The sequence below is a fragment of the Pseudochaenichthys georgianus genome, chromosome 15 (genome assembly GCF_902827115.2).
Source record: "Pseudochaenichthys georgianus chromosome 15, fPseGeo1.2, whole genome shotgun sequence".
NCBI classification, from domain to species: Eukaryota; Metazoa; Chordata; class Actinopteri; order Perciformes; family Channichthyidae; genus Pseudochaenichthys; species Pseudochaenichthys georgianus.
The window spans coordinates 32,451,333-32,469,794 of record NC_047517.1 but is presented as its reverse complement, the minus strand read 5'-3'; the positions used below and the strand labels follow the sequence as shown (position 1 = coordinate 32,469,794).

General features: G+C 42.8%; 1 protein-coding gene across 1 annotated transcript in view; it reads right to left on the bottom strand.

Moving 5' to 3' along the window:
• Window positions 1–505: 505 nt before the first annotated feature.
• Window positions 506–18,462, bottom strand: part of lrpprc (leucine-rich pentatricopeptide repeat containing) — a 74,652-nt gene continuing 56,695 nt past the window's right edge. The window contains 8 exon segments of the mRNA XM_034100676.2: window positions 506–793; window positions 5,675–5,817; window positions 6,972–7,056; window positions 7,972–8,046; window positions 13,112–13,227; window positions 13,355–13,482; window positions 15,089–15,293; window positions 15,400–15,488. Coding sequence (XP_033956567.1) covers window positions 722–793; window positions 5,675–5,817; window positions 6,972–7,056; window positions 7,972–8,046; window positions 13,112–13,227; window positions 13,355–13,482; window positions 15,089–15,293; window positions 15,400–15,488 — 913 coding nt within the window. The 3' untranslated portion in view covers window positions 506–721.

Here is an 18,462-nt window from a genome sequence, read left to right as displayed (position 1 = left end):
ATTAAAACAAGCTACAAAATGTAACACCTTGGAAAATGCCGTTTAATACTTTTTAATAGCCTTCATTGCAGCTAAATTAATCAACTTTTAATACTTTTTAAGACCCCGCGGACCCCCATATAGCACCAGAAATGTTGTGTCATGTGAAATATCAAATGCATGCAACACTATAATGAGAAGCTTAGATGTTTCTATTGAAGACAAAACTCTTACATCTCAGAAAACATGCAGTTTGTATACATTAAACCGGTGATAAACAGTATAAAGTATATTGTAGTGTAAGGGGTATTTTGAGAACGGGACACTGAAATGGTGTCGTCTTCGCAGAAAAGGCCATGTGTCTTTGATAACCTTCCAGCCTTCTAGTGGAGTTGTTCTGTGTTTCGTGTAGAGCGAGTCTTTGGGAGACCTCAATGGTGCCTTTGATAGTGCAATTGCTTCACTTGTACTTTAGAATGAAATATGTCAACATTTTCCCGAAAACAAACGTTCACACCACACGAAGTCTCAGCTTCAGAATGTGACATTTATTATCATAAATACTATCTTTTACATTCTGAACATCATCATCAACAGTATCAGTAAATTAGCGGGTAGCGTCTAACAGTTTCAACACAATACTCAACATTTCAGCTCGGAAAACTTATATAAAAAAAAGAGAAAAGAAGTGGAAAACACTTGGATGGAGGAGGAAGAGGAGGGGGAGGAAGAGGACGAGTCTTTAAGTCTCTGCTTTCTTCTCGGATTGTGTTCTCCTCTCTTTCAGCTGGTCTGCATAAAACCTAAAGGACTCCTAGAAAGAGAAAGAGACACAATTTAGCGTAAAACAAAATGCTCACATGCTCTCAAGCAGGGGTGCCCAATACGTCGATCGCAAAGGTAGTGTGGGTAGATCGCATGGCATTGAAACAAATACATGTTTTTTAAGTTAGTCTATCATCCATCCTTACTATGGCATTTGCCACTTGATTGACGTACAGCAGGGGTGCCCAACCAGTCGATCGCGATCGACCGGGAGATTGCGGGGAGATTCCCAGTCGATCGCGAGATGTGTCAAAAAATAGAACGACAATATTCTGTTTTATCGTTAATGTCCTATAACATAATCTTCCCGTGCCAGAATAATGCACTTGAACGCACCAAAGCTTTGGGATTGGCCGGCGTGACCCCATGTGTCGGGGCGTGGCTGGTGGGCAGTGGGCACTAGTTCGCTGACGTTGTCCGTGGCAACAGGAGTGACAGCCCACACACACAAGACCGCAATTATGGCAGAAGCAAAAAAGCCCAAAATATATAATTTTCACTCCGAGTGGGAGGATGATCATTTTTGTATCTATTCCAATTCAAAGTCCATCTGTCTCGTCTGCAATGCGAGCGTGGCTTTATCGAAGAAGGGTAATTTAGGAGCGGCATTTCAAAACAGTGCACAAACACTACGAGACGGAATTCCCTCCTAATTCTGCCCTACGCTCCCAAAAGGGGAGGGGCCTGAAAGGACAGCTAAATTGCACATCAGTCCATTTTCACCAGGCCCAACAACAAGAGCAAGGCTGCTCCAGAGCATCTTATCGTGTCTGTGACGTTTAGACCCTCCAGAAAAACGCGATTCTGCGATCGCAGAATTTACCGCATAATCAGCTAAATGGCGCAGATTTTTAAAAGGCCGCATATTTATTAAAAAGCCGCATAATCCCCGCATTTTTCCACACAAAGTTGAGAAAAAAAAAAGTTAACTCGTCTTGACGTGAATTGATGATGATGTTGACGCGACGTCATCAGCTCGCGCATCACAGAAGGTAAACAACACCGTAGAGTGAACGTGTGGAGCTCACACGAGAGAGAAAACACCAAGATGAAAAAATCGAATCCATCTCATTTACCGACGAACATTTCTGCTAAAGACCGGGCAAAGCAGTACCCCGATGTTTTGCACGAAAGTGGGGGGGAACTATTCTGCACCCTGTGCAACTGTGTTGGAGCATAAGAGAAAATCGACGGTGACGACCCACTTTGATTCATTCAAACATTCGAAAATGCTTTCTGCTGCTGCGGACAAGAAAGCCAAACAACTCACGTTCACCGAGGCATCGACCTCCAAAACCCTTTCGAGGGTTACAAGAAACGAAGTGAGAAGCCTACAAGATTGAAGCTGGTCAGATAATGAACGAGTAAATGAAAACAGAATGAGGCGGAGAAGTGTGTGTGTGTGTGTGTGTGTGTGTGTGTGTGTGTGTGTGTGTGTGTGTGTGTGAGAGAGAGAGAGAGTGATTAAAATAGCCCAATTGCTTTTACAATAAATAAACATTGAATGTGTTTAATTGAATAGTAAAGGGGTTTAACGTTAGTGGCAGGTTGTGTGTGAGAGAGAATAAATAAATAAGACAGCCCAATATTTATTTTTTTCGCATATTTACGCATATTTCGCAACTTCCCGCAATTTCACTGCATAAAATCACATAAAACCCCGCACGTTTGATCGCATAATCAAGGATTTTTGCCCGCGTTCTTCTGGAGGGTCTACACGTTCTTGCGAAACACATGACGTCTTTCAAAGACGGCGAAGTTGTGAAAGAAGCATTCCTGGAGGCTGCCGGCGCGCTTTTGGGGGACAGTAAAAATAACAGAAGCATTTCAACAGGTTTTTGATATAATAAAAACTCAAGTTAGATACCGTTATTAATCAGCTGTAAGTTTTAGTTTGTTTGAACTTATTCATTATAATTATTGTACAAAATGGTATAAGAATGCAAACTTAAATTGATTATAGTCTATCATCAATTCAGGTTAAGAAACTAGTGTTGCTTGCATCCTATTTTAAAAAAGGCATTTCTTTTTATACTCGACTAAAATGCAACAAAAAAAGGGTTTGATTCTATTAATTTAGTCTTTTTTATTGCACTTTGGCAGCAGATTCCTGTGTAGCTTCAGATCTGAGTTGTCTTATTAGTAAGCCTCATTTATACTTTTGTAGCAACACTATTTTTTATATAATGCAAATAAAGGGTTCAAAGTCTTTTCTTTTTTTCCTGTGTCACATGTGGCAGCACTGTTCAATGTTTCTTGAAAACATTACCCACTGTAGTTTGTGACGTGTGAATAAACTCCAACTCCGTATCAACAACACTGTTGTGTAACTTCAGTTAAATACTTGTATGTGTGTAGATTAGAAAGAGGTGAGATAAAGGATCTGCAGTATTTTATGGAGTATTAAAGGTCAGTTTTATACAAGTAGAAGTGTGTATTTACCTGGTAGTAGGCTGTCAGTAATGGCTACGCCTCTCTATTTGGACTGGTAGATCTCGGCAGACTGGCAACTTTAAAAGTAGCTCTCGGTTCAAAAAAGGTTGGGCACCCCTGCCGTACAGGTAAGCCAGTCTCAGTTGTATTGTGCCATACGGGTTCATGCAGATATGAGGGGCCTCACCTCCTCATCTGAAGCGCAAATGTGGCGCACTATTATGCGCTGCAATTAGAGTAAGCGCGCCACAACTTATCCGCCATTTAGTCCACTAGCAGCCCCCCCCCCCCACCCCGTTGGGCAGGCCCTGTAGGTAGATCATCTGGGCTTGGTCATTTTAAAAGTAGCTCCCAAGTAAGTCAAGTACGCCCTCCTGGGTCTGTCTAAATAGTCTCCACTCTGCAACCAAGTTTCCTGGTTTCATCTTTAAATCCCCGTTAATACACAAATGAGGGATTTGTCTGGCGCTCCCCTGACGCACTCTCTGGCCTCTGTTCCCCCGCTAATTAATCAGTGTTTTGATCCAGACAAAGTGTGTTTTGGAGGGGAGAAGGTGAGAGCTTTCCTGCAGATTACGCCGGCTTCTTACAATGTGCGTTTGCTTACTGATGTAGTAATTAATGCTGATAACTGGCTGTGTTCACTGGAGAAGCAAAGAGAGGCAGAGATCCTGCAGGGAGATGAGGCGCGTTGGAAAAGGGTCGGTTCACCCAGAGTACAAAAACACATTTTATATCTAGATTTTATTTGACGTGTTCAGGTTTTTGAGATATATATTGATATATGTGGTTTGTTTCATTTCTGGTCCTCAGAGCAATAACAAATAACATGTGTACGACTTTTAGAAATAGTCTGATACTTTGGATAATCCACACCTTTGCTTTTACTCTTCCTGATGAAGAAGTAATCCCGCATAAAAACTGATGGTATTGTGTTTTTGGGATTACTGAGATTATTGGTAATATGGAGACTCATTCACTCAAGAACAATTTGATATTGATGACACATTAACGTTTTATACTATGATTTTTTTATGACATTATACATTTTTGTGGAATACTTTACTCTTCCTTTTGTTATTTTTTTATGGCACGATACACTTTTTGAATAGCATAAAAGTATTACTCTTTAACAGGACACTGCTCTTTTTACATTTTGTAGGCGTATTTCTTACTTTTATTAAGATTTGATGGCATATTATACTTTATGTTTTTTGTTATTCAACATCCCATACTGAGACTTTATTAAATGGTTATTTTTTATATCATGCTATACACCATGGCCATAATTATATAACAACCCATAGTGATGTACAGTGACAATAAATCAACTTGGAACATTGGTTTTATTATTCTTTATCGACATGACTCTTATTAGAGAAGCTTTAAATAAAAAAAGCTTCCTTAAATAACTTTTCCATGCGCCTCTAGAAATAAATCTAGGTGTGTTTAATCTTAGCATGTTCCTGCTGATGTCGCCATGGTGCCGCAGCCTTTAGATAGATATAGAGAACAGAGGACAGGTGGCTTTCTACCTGCGATGAGTTCAGGGAAACTTCACCATGACCTCACCTTTCCCTCTGCTTATGAAACGCAGCCATCACTTAAGTATCCTGACATCCTGTGAATAATGCAGCAGCTGCTCTGCCTTCATCCCTCTCTCGTCTATCTTTGCACTGCAGGTGAGTGAAGGGGAGGTAAGAGGTGGGCTTCTGGTGTTCACCTGCCTCCAGGGGACAGCGCATTAAAGTGCTGGGGCTGAGAGGGCTCCGTGTGTGTGTGTGTGCATGCGTTGATACGAGTGTGAGTCCTCTGCCCAAAATAGGGCTACATCAAGTTACAAAATGTCCTGAAATGCTCAAAAACACTGAGCCACACACACACACACACACACACACACACACACACACACACACACACACACACACACACACACACACACACCACACACACACACACACACACACACACACACACACACACACACACACACACACACACACACACACACACACACACACACACACACACACACACACACACACACACACACACACACACACACACACACACACACACACACACACACACACACACACACACTTTTTGATGCTTAATTTACCTTAATCTGCAACAATCTGTTGGTTTACCGTTAAATTGGTGGATACAAAAATGTTCTGCAAGCATTTTTATAATCCATTAATGGTTTAAATCATTTTTCATAAAGTGAGGATTTGCCGATGTTCTTAATCTTTTGTGATGGATAATTATTTTGGCAGCTCGTCTTGGGAGTCGAGCTGCCAAAAGTCACAGTGTCCTTGTTTGACTTTGAGACAAATCAACTGTCATTGTTGAGGTCTGTTTGAGTGTATTAAGTAGAGGACCCAATCACCTTTAGTTGTATATATATATATATATATATGTGTGTGAGACTCACCGGGGGCTCTTCGAAGGGCACCATCTCTCCGGACCCTCTGTACATCATGGCCAGCCGTTTGAGTGACAGCTCGTCTATCTCCCCTCCGCTCTTCTGCCACTCTTCATACAGGGCCTTGGCCGACGAAAAGTCTTTGTCGGTAACTGAGGAGGGGGGAGAGAAAAGTCTACATGTTAAAGTCATCATTAAAAATGTACATTAAAAGGGGCCCTGTTATGCTCCTTGAGGTTTTCCCCTTTCCTGTAGTGTGTTATAGGTTTGTGTGGATGTAAATGGTCTGCAAAGGCAAACATCTCAAAGCTCCCTCCAGAGCGAGTTACTCTCCCACACACTCTTTCCCCCCCCCCTGCCTGAAACGCCTCCATTGGACAGCGTTGTTTACTTCTGGAACAAAGTTACATCACTATGGAACACTTGCGCTTCTATTATTTTATATTGGCTCAAACTGATTGTATGTGATAGGCTAAGGGGTGGGACATATCTAAGTTGACCAATCACTGAAAATTAGCATAATATGTATTTTTGAAGATAAAACCATAGGGCAAAAACATACTTTGTAAAAACCTTTAACCATCTAAATACTTCAGAATGATTGATCCATCTATGCGATTTCCCTCTATAGGCAGATGTACCCGGAAGTATATTTCCATATGCGAGTGTGAAACCGCATGAGTGTGTGCGGTTGTGTATCAAAGAGATGCAAATGGGAAGTATGGTCACTAGTCAAAAACCTAAAAGAGAAGAGCAAGTTTAAAAAGGCACAAGAAAAGGCAAAACCTCACAAAGAGAAAATGGAAGGAGACCATGGAGGGGCAGAGACCAGAGGCGAGCAGAGCATCACTAATTGTTTCCCCCATGACTGCCTTGACCGAGCTGCTAGCTGATGCTAATTAAATAGTCATGTCTGCTCAGCTCTGGTACAAAAGAGGGGAGACAGGAGGGTGAGGAGGTGAAGGGGGGGGGGGGTTGTAGGTAGGAGAGACGACGGGAGGACAAAAAAAGGTGGAGAGGGCAAGAGGCAAAGCAGAGAGGAGGTGAAAAATGCGGGAAGAAAAAGTTGAGTGGTGAACTGTGTAGCGATTAGCACGCTAGGCTAGCCAGGACAGCTAACTCATTAGAGGACATGTGTTCCTGTAACCCCTGAATGTCTACCCCCCCCCCCCCCACACACACTCCTGGACCTGATGTATTGTTAATGCGTCTGCTAATGTTGACTTACAGCGAGCTGCACAAGACCCATCCAGACCTGTGTGTGTGTGTGTGTGTGTGTGTGTGTGTGTGTGTGAGCGTCTCTTACCATGACATTTCATCAGATACGTGTTCACCACATCCTTGTCAGCGAAGTCTGGGATCAGGCTCTGAAGGGTCTTGATCTTGCCCAGCTATGCACAAAAAAAAAAAAGTACATCAAATACAAAATAACTTGTGCAATGATTTTATTACAACCAGGAGTCATGAAGAACAGTAAACAAATTATTTTCTCTTAAAGAATTCTGTGCATCCCTTGCGCTGATACAAATGTCCGCTTTCTAAAACTGTTAATGTTAAAATTATAACTAGATTTAATATACAAATTGAATAAACAACATTGATACCAGTAAGAATGGCAACCCTTTAAAAAAGGCTAGATGTTAAATATTGCCACCGTTATGCTTCGTATGGCTCTTGCCACATCGAGTGGCGCCTAAACCCAGGACACATCTTCTGAAATCTTCTGTGTCTGATAGAGCTATAAAGGAATGGGACTCATTGCCAAACTACCTTGCTGAAATAGAGTCCAGAGCCTCTTTCAAGAAGAGATTGAAGGCCCATCTACTAATGACCGTGTCCCCTTGTGAGCTGTGAACCCTAATTTAACTTGATCGCATGTTGTTGATGATATTGGTGATGTTTTTAATGTTGTTAATGATGTCAGGACTTATGTCCTAAATGTTGCTGTATTATTGTTGTATTATTGTTGTATTGTTTTAAGTGTCGGACCCCAGGAAGAGTAGCTTGTGTCGAGAGCAAAAGCTAATGGGGATCCTTAATAAACATAAACATTGCCCCGATGGAGAAGATGAGAAAACGTGCTCAACCTGGTGGAAAGTGATTACAAAAATACAATTCTAAAAAAAACAGTGCATGATTGTTATTGTATACGCTGGGATCAAAATGTGTGGTTTTAAAAAAGGGATATTCTCATCATTAAGGTTCAGAGTGTCTGTATTTTGTCTACATATTTACGACTTCATATTCAAGCCATACATGTTTTAAAGAGTGCATCTTGAAGGAAAGGATCTTAAAGTGTGATTTACCTGTCCGGGGATCTGAGACTTCTGAGACATGTAGGACACGAGCACGTCCGTCTGTTCTGCCAGAGCGTTAATGCGCTACAGAGAGAGAAGAGGGACAAAAGAGAGTTAACATGAGGGGGGGGGGTCTTCTCAAACCTTTGCTCTTCACATACATTTAGTACATAAACACAGATGACCCCTAACCCACGCATTCATACCCACAGCCTTCACCCTCACTCACATTAAAAAGGTTAATTATGGATTTAATAACGACTCGCTTCTTTATGAATTCAAATGTTCAGCACGCTTCATAATTATCCTCACTTAGTCACATTGAAGACCACATCTAGTACTCAGTGGAAATGTATATTTATTCAGGTAAAGCATTGTATAAGGTGAACTTTAAGACTTTGACCAATTACAAAAGACAGGATGTAAAAGATGAAAGACAGGCAGGAGAAGGAGAAACAGGAAGACGGTTTCAAAAAGATATAATCTAACAAAAGATCATCCTATATTAACCCTTAAACTGCTTTCACAAGAGGATGTACCGGGCGAGTTATAAAGTAACCTTGTAAGTATTCTCTGATATATTATATTATGTAGTTCTATGTTGCCGTACCGATATGACACAGATTAAACATCTTCATCAGTCAGTCATATTTCACATCTTCCATTTGTCTAACAACATTTTAAAAGAAAGCTTCATTCCCCACAGCAGTGACACATTTTTTACAGAATATAAACTTTTAATGGCTCCTTTAAAAACAAGTGTTTTGGCCATGGTGACAAATGAGTAATTTCACTGCGATGGACCTTAATATTACCATCGCTATGGAAATATGACAAATATATAGAAAGGATGAGACACACACACACACACACACACACACACACACACACACACACACACACACACACACACACACACACACACACACACACACACACACACACACACACACACACACACACACACACACACACACACACACACACACACACACCACACACACACACACACACACACACACACACACACACACACACTCACACACACACACACACACACACACACACACACACACACACACACACACACACAGGCTCGAGTACAATCAGGCAATTAGACTGACACTGTTCTACTCCACTCAACTTTGCTCCGTGCTCTCGCTCAATCCCCTCGTCTTTTCCCCCCCTCGCTACACCGACCGCTCCCAAAGGCGACGCCACAACCGACAGGGGCTCCCGTCTCCTCACACACAGCGCCTGAAAGCTCTGCACACCCAGGGATTGCGTCCTCAATGACCCTCCCAACACACACGGTTGTAGAGGAGTCTGTAAAGCCTCACTGCTTCCTTCTTAATGGCTAACTCCTTCCCTCTCGCTCCTCTCCCGATAGCCTCGTCTTCATTATAGTCTGCTCGCCTACTTAAAAGCTTTTCAGAGTTTTTGGTCCTGCTTCACTTACGCTGAGTTACCCTCGCTACCCTCCAGTGAGCCTGGGAGAGCGAGAGTGAGGAAGACGAAAACAGGCCGAGATGAGACAAAAAGCAGCGCTGCAGTTTAACCCCGGAAACATCAGAGGAAAACAAACTCCACACGAGACGGATGGGAGAACATCGCCCTGCAGTGGAAGTTTCACTTTCCAACACCTTGTTTTGATGTTACACATGTTTTGCAAGAGTTTTTAAACGTTGAGAGACGTGGGAATGTTTCTCATATTTCAAGCACTGTTCCAAACATTACTAACACAACAACTGGCACTACTTTTTTACTGCTGCAATAATGCTCAGATTAAAACATAATTAAGTCAAGATATTATATATTATCAAAGTATCAGTGATTAGCTGACTAACTGGGTGTTTCTCAATGTCGATGAAGGCTCCTCCAGAGCCACTATTTCAAGGGTGCTACGTCATCGAGTCCCGCCCAAGGACTGTTCCAATGTCCAGCATACTTGGAATTCTACCGAGGCCGACGTACTTCGGTGAGGGAAATTTCGAGGCTGCACATGTGTATCCTCCGCGGTCTTAAAATCCCCACAATGCTTTGCGCACGGACCAATTTCCAAAATCTTTGGCGGAAATCTCACTCCATTTAAGGCGGGGCCTCGCATATGACGCACACCTGTTAGCCTCTTCCACCATTCTGCGTTTTCCGAGGCTAGGAAGGATTCTTGCCTCGCTTCTGAAGGACCTGACTCGGAAGACGTAGAGATGTCCTACCAAGGAAGCGTCCTCGACATTGAGAAACACCCCCTGTCTTTAAAAGCAGGCTATTATTTTGTGCTGCCTTCTAATGTTGTTACTTCTATTTATTTTTAATCGCATTTACATTCGACAGTATTTTCTTTCGATGTGTATATACATGTTCACACTTTTTAAATCAACCTAAAGTTTCTTTCCGACTCCTTTCAGAGTTTAAATGTGTGTAAAGCACTTTTAACTATACACGAAGACTTGCAACGAGGAACTGTAGACTTGTCATATTGCTATGATAGACATCTGATTTAAACATTCCTCTTTCAGTCTCTACTCAGTCTGTATAATACAGTTAACAGATATAAAAAAATGACATCTTGTTCTCTTAAAAACGAGGATGCATATCAAGCAAGAAGCATATTATAGCTTTAAAATCATGTCATCCATAGTTTGAGTTTAAATAGTGATGAAGATGAGAGCAGTAAGTAATGTATCTGTTCATTAACATGCATGCTAGTCAGGCATCCCTGTTTAAAGATTGAGAGGGATAATCACTCGAGATGTCAGGAAGAGACGAGGAGCAGACCCACGTCTCGTCTCTGACACTTTCTGTCTTCAAGTTCCCTCACTGCAAGTCCAGAGGAGCCGCTGGAACTGACCGACTTCAAGACAAACAAGGCCTTTTTGTTTTACCAACAAAGTGCTGTGTGAAATCTATTTCTACACTCATCTATGCCACAAATTACGATCATTTTGATGGAGAATTCCTGTTTTACTGCCTATTTAAATCATATTTCAATATAAAATGCTGAACATTAAAAAAACTGCGAGTGGAGCCTCGCAGTTTTTCAGGTTGATATGTGAAGCTCATTAGCTAGCCAACATGTATCTAGCAAATGTTTAGCAAAATATTAGAAGTGAGGCTACTAGCCTAACGTTAGGTCTACATTAATAGCCTCACTTTTAATAGTTTGCAAAACATTAGCTAGCACTAGTGTTTTGCAGTTGCAAGCAGCTTATTGGGATTTTATGCTCGATAGACAGATATAATAAATTAAGCATTATTGTTAGTTAAGCATGTCAGCCTGCAGCCCCACTTCTTGTCTCTCTCTCTAACTCATAGCAGATGGCTGCACTAAAGAAAAGGGCACAGAGAGGAAACCAGTTGTAAGATGTTTAAAAGTTAATTAAACATAATATATGCTTAAATGCATTTCAAAGAAGTTGTGTTGGAGTTTCTGTTATTCTACATTTTGACACCAAGATTTTCAGATTTTACTGCAAATGTATATCGGTTCCAAATATCGGTTATCGGTCTCCTTGATTACTACTAATCGGTATCGGCCTTGAAAAGCCATATCGGTCGATCCCTAAGTATATAGAATAACTTTAGTGTGTGTGATTGGTTTAGTGACATAGTTCAGAGATACAGGGAGAATTTCTCAGCCACACTTTCCTCGAGTCAGAATCAAATAAATGACGTTTTTATGAAGTTGCTGTTGTCTGAATATATTAAACTTGGCTCAATTGCTGTCGACTTAACTCCAGAGTGTTAAGCATTACATAACATGCTAATGATCGCCTAGGCATCCAGGAATTCACTTAAACTAAGCAAGTTCACTAAGAGGGCCAGGAGGAAGAAGAAGGCCCAAAGACTGGGGTCACCTACTTTCGCAGTGACACTACACTTTACAGAAGGGATTTAATATGTCACAAACAAATAGCAAATGCATGTCAGGGTGAAGAGGAGAGCCGCTAAGATTAGTGTGACAAGAACACTGTACGACCTGAAAAACAGATTCCTTTCATTCGTGTTTAAAGAGATGAAGTGGAGTAAGTGAGGCGGTTCGTAACATATATCTGTGTTCATTAGTGTGCGCTCTAGTCACACATGCAACCGAGACGAGTAATCACTCAAAGTGAGAGTGAAATCCTTTCAGAGAGGACACGGGAGTCTACTTTTCTTATTAGAGTTGGATCTCTTTCTCATCCTTCCTCCTGTCTCTCACTCATCCAGCTTATACATATTCAGGTCCCCAGGCTCAATGCAAAGCCATCGAGCTGTAATGTATGAACTGTGTTAAATAAGTGAAGCAGTCGGAGGCCGATTTCAGAGCAGCAGACTCCATGGTGGAGCGGGGAAGCACTTCCTGACATAATGTGAGGCTGGATGAATACACGGGGGGGTTGTGATGGACTCCATTCATCTCCACTTCGCTTGTTGATTTGTGGGTTTTTCGTGAGGATTTTAATTACTTGGATGTAATAACGTAGTCAAGAGCGAGACACTCAAAAGGAGAAGTGTGCCCTGGGACAAAATGCTCCACATGATTCAAAATGAAGTTGAAGTGGTCACAAAAAGTGAAAAACAACATTTCGCAGAGCTCTCTCCTCATGCGGTGCAGCTCCAACCTAAATAATAAAAAAGTAGTTCCTGCATTTTGGTTTCTCAAACACAACTCCAGTTTTCACTTTAGCAGATTCATGTGTTTGGTGGAGAAGAGGAGAAGTCACAATCACACATTTTGATTTATTTAGAGGTAACCCTTATCTCCTATTTGCACAAGGACAAAATGAAGAGTTATAAAACATGTGTGTGATATGAAACATTCTGACCTGGAAACCATGGATTTCTTCACTTAGTGTTTAAATAGTAATGAAGAGAAGTGAGTGAGCGCAGCCTGTAATGTACTTTAATGCATTTGCATGAATGATGTTTAATTTCCCTCTGAGATGAGTTGCACTTCGATCCATACTCGACACAACCAAATACATCCAAACAACTCATACACACAAACACCCTGTAGCTTTGCCAACCCAAACCTAGCAGTAACGAAACATATGAATATAAAATACTGAATCTTAAAGAAAACATACCTTAACACTGATACCACCTAGGTCAAATGACATGATGAAAACTTTGGGGCACACAGACAAACACACACACTTGTACTCACAGCCAGCATGAACTTGGCGTCCTCCACTTTGTCGGCGTCCAGCAGCTGCACGAAGAGGTCTGACGCCGGTCTGTAGCAGGCGAAGTGATTGGCTATCCGCTCTGCCATAGCACTCACTGCAACACAGCATGCACATTGTGTCAATAATAACGTGGATTGCATCATTCTTACAGTTATCATGCTTGTGGTTTTATATTGTATGTATTTCTTCGATTTACAAGTATGCATTTTGTGTTTTCTTACATTTGTCCAACGCTTTCTCATTGTTATCTTCCAGTATCTTTCTGAAGACGAAGGCCATGCTCTGGCTCTGGGTGTCTGGATTGGTGTAGATGGCCTCCAACGCCTCTATTGCACTTTCCACATCACCACTGAGGAGGGGAAAGGGGATAAAGGGTTAGTCTAGTAAGAATAGTTCAAAACTACACCTAGGAAAATGTCCACGGTTAAAGTTCTAAACAGAAATAGGAGAAACCAGACAGCGAATGTTCCTGCAAAAACGTCAAATGCCGCTGCACTATGGTGGGGTTTACGTTTGGTATCATTTTAAATTCAACAAGGTGGTGAGCAGGGTCTTTTTGTGGTTCACATCCTTCTATCATGTAACCTCTGCATCCTTACTTTTATCCTTGTTACGTAAAGGCATATTCTGGATGCTTCCGTTTGTAAATTGTGAGATACAACATTCCCTATACAGCCTTCCTTACTACAGATACTCTGCTGGGAGAAGAAACAAACACTGATCTGAGAAACTGGCCTGATTAGAGAACAATAACCCCCCCCCCCATGCTGTTTTTAGACTTAAGAAATTAAATATTAAAATCATATGGGTTTCATTTTTCTCCGACCACCATGTTTTTCTGCTGAGGTTGCCACAAGCAAACAAAGCCTGCACAGCAAAGCGCTACAAATCTAAAACAACTCGATCTGGCACCTCAACACTTTACGCTCCCTCCCACCGTCAGCAGTCGTGATGAATATTTAACTCGCGGGGTGTGTGTGCGTCTCCGTGTGTGTATGCAGAGGTGGGGGAACATATCTACGCTGATTGTTGCGACTGGGACCGTCTGAATAATTCAGCGGGGGCCCCCTCTAAATGTGGCGCCGCGCTTTCCGGGCCTGCTTTGCTTTTTCCGCCCCGGCTCTTAACCAGTCAGCTCGACTCAGACGCAGCGGGGACGTGTCAGAGCCGCTCAGAGCGCCGCCCGAGAGGTCAGGGTTCAAGCTGACAGGCCCCAATCGGGCGTGAGACTGTCTTGCCGTTCTTCCCTTCCTGCTGTCCCTGCGAGTCGGCACGGCAACGCTGCCGCTCCGGCCGGGGGACAGCGCTAATGCGAGTAGCGCGATGAAAGTTTGATGCTCCATGCGTTTCATATATTTGTCCTCTGTTGTTTGAGAAGCAGAAGTGGAGGATGGGCGTTTTCATGACATTAAAAGGAACCCATGAATAATCCTATTATGCCGGTGTTTCCTATTTGTACTCGACGCCCCACTCGCCTGTGAGCTTTTACTTTAAGAGTGTGTCAACACGGGTCTTGTCACACTCGGCTCCTGGTGTTGCAAGAAGCTCTTTATCTTCTGTGTGCTACACATGGAGTTTACAAAGTAGTATAATGGACTTTACAATGGATTGTACTGTACACTGAAATTATAATGTTGTATGCAACATTCAGCCCTGCCCATCTATAGTGATTTGTTTTCCGTCTGTTTTCACTTTGTATTACTGCACTTGATTGGTGAGGATTAGAGACACAGGTGATGACAACTTTTCTGGAAACATCAGATTTAGGGGAAATACCTGAAAAGCTGCATTTGCCTCATACATTACAAAAGTCCTAAATTACAGCACCTTTGTGTAGACTTTGAGGGACTTATAGGATTTTCCAGGCACTTGAATGGTCAAGTTTTTGTACAAAAATGAGGAAATAAAAACATTCTGCACATTCTGGTACCTCTTCAGATCAAAATCATGCTCACCTCTTGATGTGTGCCATCGCTGTGTTGTTGACAAAAATCATGCTGGACAGGTTGACCTCCTTGCTGTGGCCGCTTATCAACGCCTGCACTTCCTGGATCCCCGACACGTTGCCGCTGTTGCCGAGCGCCTGAACCAGCCTGATGATGGCGAGCTCTGAGGGCGTCTGGCCCGCCTGCAGCAAAGACCTCGTTCTCTCCAGAGCATCTGTGGACCAGTGTGAGGTGAGTTTGTGTTTGAACGTGCGTGCGCGCGCGCGCGCGTGCGTGCGTGCGTGCGTGCGTGCGTGCGTGCGTGTGTGTGTGTTTCTCACCATTAGCCTGGCCTTTCTTGCTGTTAGTGATGATGTACAGGTCGTTGGCAGCAGGACTCAACTGGAACGTTGGCAGATGAGATGTAGCACTGAAAAAGAGATGAAAAGGATGTTAATATTCTGGTTGTAGCCTCTTTAACTTTACTTACAGACCTGACAAGCCTGAAAATGTATTTGATTTAAAATATAATGGAAGATCCCATTGGATTTTGGTCGAGGGATCCAGGGTGATGATCACTTCTGGGTTAAAACCACGTTATCTGTAAAGTGTTTCAATAGCCGCGTTCACACCAAGTACTTTGCCGTACTTGGTTCCCAGCACTTAGTTTCCCTATGGAACTAAGAGCCGATCGCGTTCACACCGGAATAAGTTCCCTGAGGGAAGATTACGCAAATGAGCCGCTGACGTCACTTCGTCTTCTTCTGCTTTGGGTTTACTGGCAGGCCGCAAACAACTTCACGGCGTATACTGCCACCCGAAGTCCCCGGCTGGAAGTCCCCGGAGTTGGGGACTCCCAGCAGCTTCTACTGAAGCCTTCCGAGTAAATCGCCAGAACGCCGACACCTCCTCATCTCCACCGCTCCAACGTTTTCTTTTGTGTTGCCATAAATTATTCTCTCTGCGTTTGTGTGCTGGGCGAATGCTAATGCTAATAATGCTAATGCGAGGATAATAAAATGGCAGCTCTACAAAACATTTCAGAGTTTTACGGGGCGTGGTTTGCAATCGCCCAGCCAATCAGAACTGTGGTACTTTTTTTCCCCAGGAAAGTACCCGCTCTCAGCAGGCGCTAAAAATGGGGGGAAAAGTTCCCGGCACTTAGTTTTTGGTGTGAACGCGACGGAACTAAACGTGAAAAGTACGGGTGAAAAGTACTCCGTGTGAATGCGGCTAATGGGGACAAAAAGGTCCTACCTGTGTGGATTGTACAAAGAAAGTCCATTGTTTTCTTAGAGCTGATAATGTACACTATTATATAAAAAACATCTTCACTATCTGTGATGGTTTGGGTTTAATCTCCGTGGTGTTTTTGTCTTCTTAACTTTGGCTGTTTTAAGGCATCACAAACAGACCCCACAGAGGAAGAGTGGATGAACACAGGAGCTGAAAGCTAGAAGACAATGGGAACAAATATGACTGAAAGCATGTCTGAGCCTCTTGTAAAGCGCCTAACCCCGAAAAGAATACAGACATCAAACAGTTGATTACTTCCTCCTGAGCCACTCCACGAACGATGCGAGAGGCTGGGACAACCCGTCTTCTTCCCCCTCCATCTACTCGTATATGTGCCGACCTTTGCCACCCTCCTCCCTTTTCATTTCTCCGCCGCTAAAACCTCAATCAAGCTTGCCTCCGGTCCTTTGATTTTATTTCTTATTATATCCCTGCAACCAGATTAATCCGACCGCTCAATTGAGCATCAGTCGGGCAATCCTTATCACCACGGCGACACTGGGCCAAGCAGCATCCGGCGGGGTCAGGGTGGAGATTTGAGCGGGAAAGGGGGTCGACGACGGATTGCCGAGGAGACCGAGAAGTGGGGTCAGAAATATCCTTATTGGTAGGGAGGAAATCTCACCTTTTCCTGACACACACTCTCACTCGCCTTCTCTTTCAGGGTCAGAATGTCTTTATTTGTTCCGCTGCAGGGACATTTTCCAGTATTATGATATAACAGAAGAAGTGTAGTGCAGATAAAGTATAAAGAATAGACTTACATATGAAATAAACAAGTAGGCACACGCTATTAATACTACAAGAACACAATGTCAGAAAAACTAAGTAGCAGTATATTTGAAAGTGTCCACAGAAATGAGCAGGTACTGTTTACAGATTGTAATAATGTGTTGGGGGTTTGTGCGTTAACCAATGAAACATCCACCCCTTCCTCTCATTATCACTCTCGCCCAATCCCTTAATCTCACCATAAGCACCCCGCTGCTCAATTCTGTACAGATTACCCCAAAACACACACACAGAATTAATGCCTATAGCGTCTTCATTAACCTCGGACGTGATTAAATCTAGCCCTCCTCGCCTCCTTCACTCCCCCTTTCCAGTTGAGCTCTCTTTATCTCCTTCCTTCCCTGCCCACTTCCATCCTTCCCGACTCTCCGCTCATTTCACTTCTCATTTAGAGTGCAGATAAACGCAGCTTTTATCCAGGCAGGGATGCCATAAACCAAATCAAAGCCTGGAGATGGGTTATCACTTGTATTGCCTCGCTCTTGTTCAACCAGGGGTCTAAAATTGATACGATTATTTCTCAAACATAAGAGAGTGAATCATGTAGAGCCGAAAACAGGGAAGAGACCGATAGTGTAATAGATGTTTTTACACACGTTTTTTCCCCTCTTTCCTACAAATGATTAACGGCATCACAGTAGATTAACGTTTTCTTTGTAATGTGAAAGTGATATAAAGAAAGGGGACAAAAAGATGACGTAAAGAGACAAACAGTAAAGACCAGCAGTACGCTCAGATCTCTAATACTCTGTGTGTCCGTTTGTCTCCAGGCCCTGATGTGGCCCCGCACACAACACATGATACATTACTAATTGGAAGAAGATTGATGTTTGTGCGCAAAGTCACCGGCTTCCCAGAAAAGCTAAATTAATCTGTACACCGGAGCCCGTGTGTATCGTGGGGCTTAGTAAGAACAACTGTTCATATCCAGCAGGGCTGAGTGTGTCGGCACACAATCACTTTATAATCCTTGTGTCTATTGAGGAGATTTTTAGCCCGAGGTGACCCGGTGCCACAGGCGGAAGAGACGGAGAACGTAGCAGAGCACTAACCGCACTACAGGTTGAATTTATTGTGCCTACAGCTAAAATACACCAGTGTACAGTCCGTCTTTTGATTCGTGATGATCTCAACCAACAAAGTACACTTACAAATGCATGGGCTCATTCAACTACCGTACTTTTCGGACTGTAAGCCGCGACTTTTTTCCCCATTTTTTTTGTACAGCTAACGGCCACTAGGGAACCTCCTAAATCTATGGATTTTACAGGTACAATTAACCACCTTTAACTCTATGGGCTCTATGACCGGTCCGC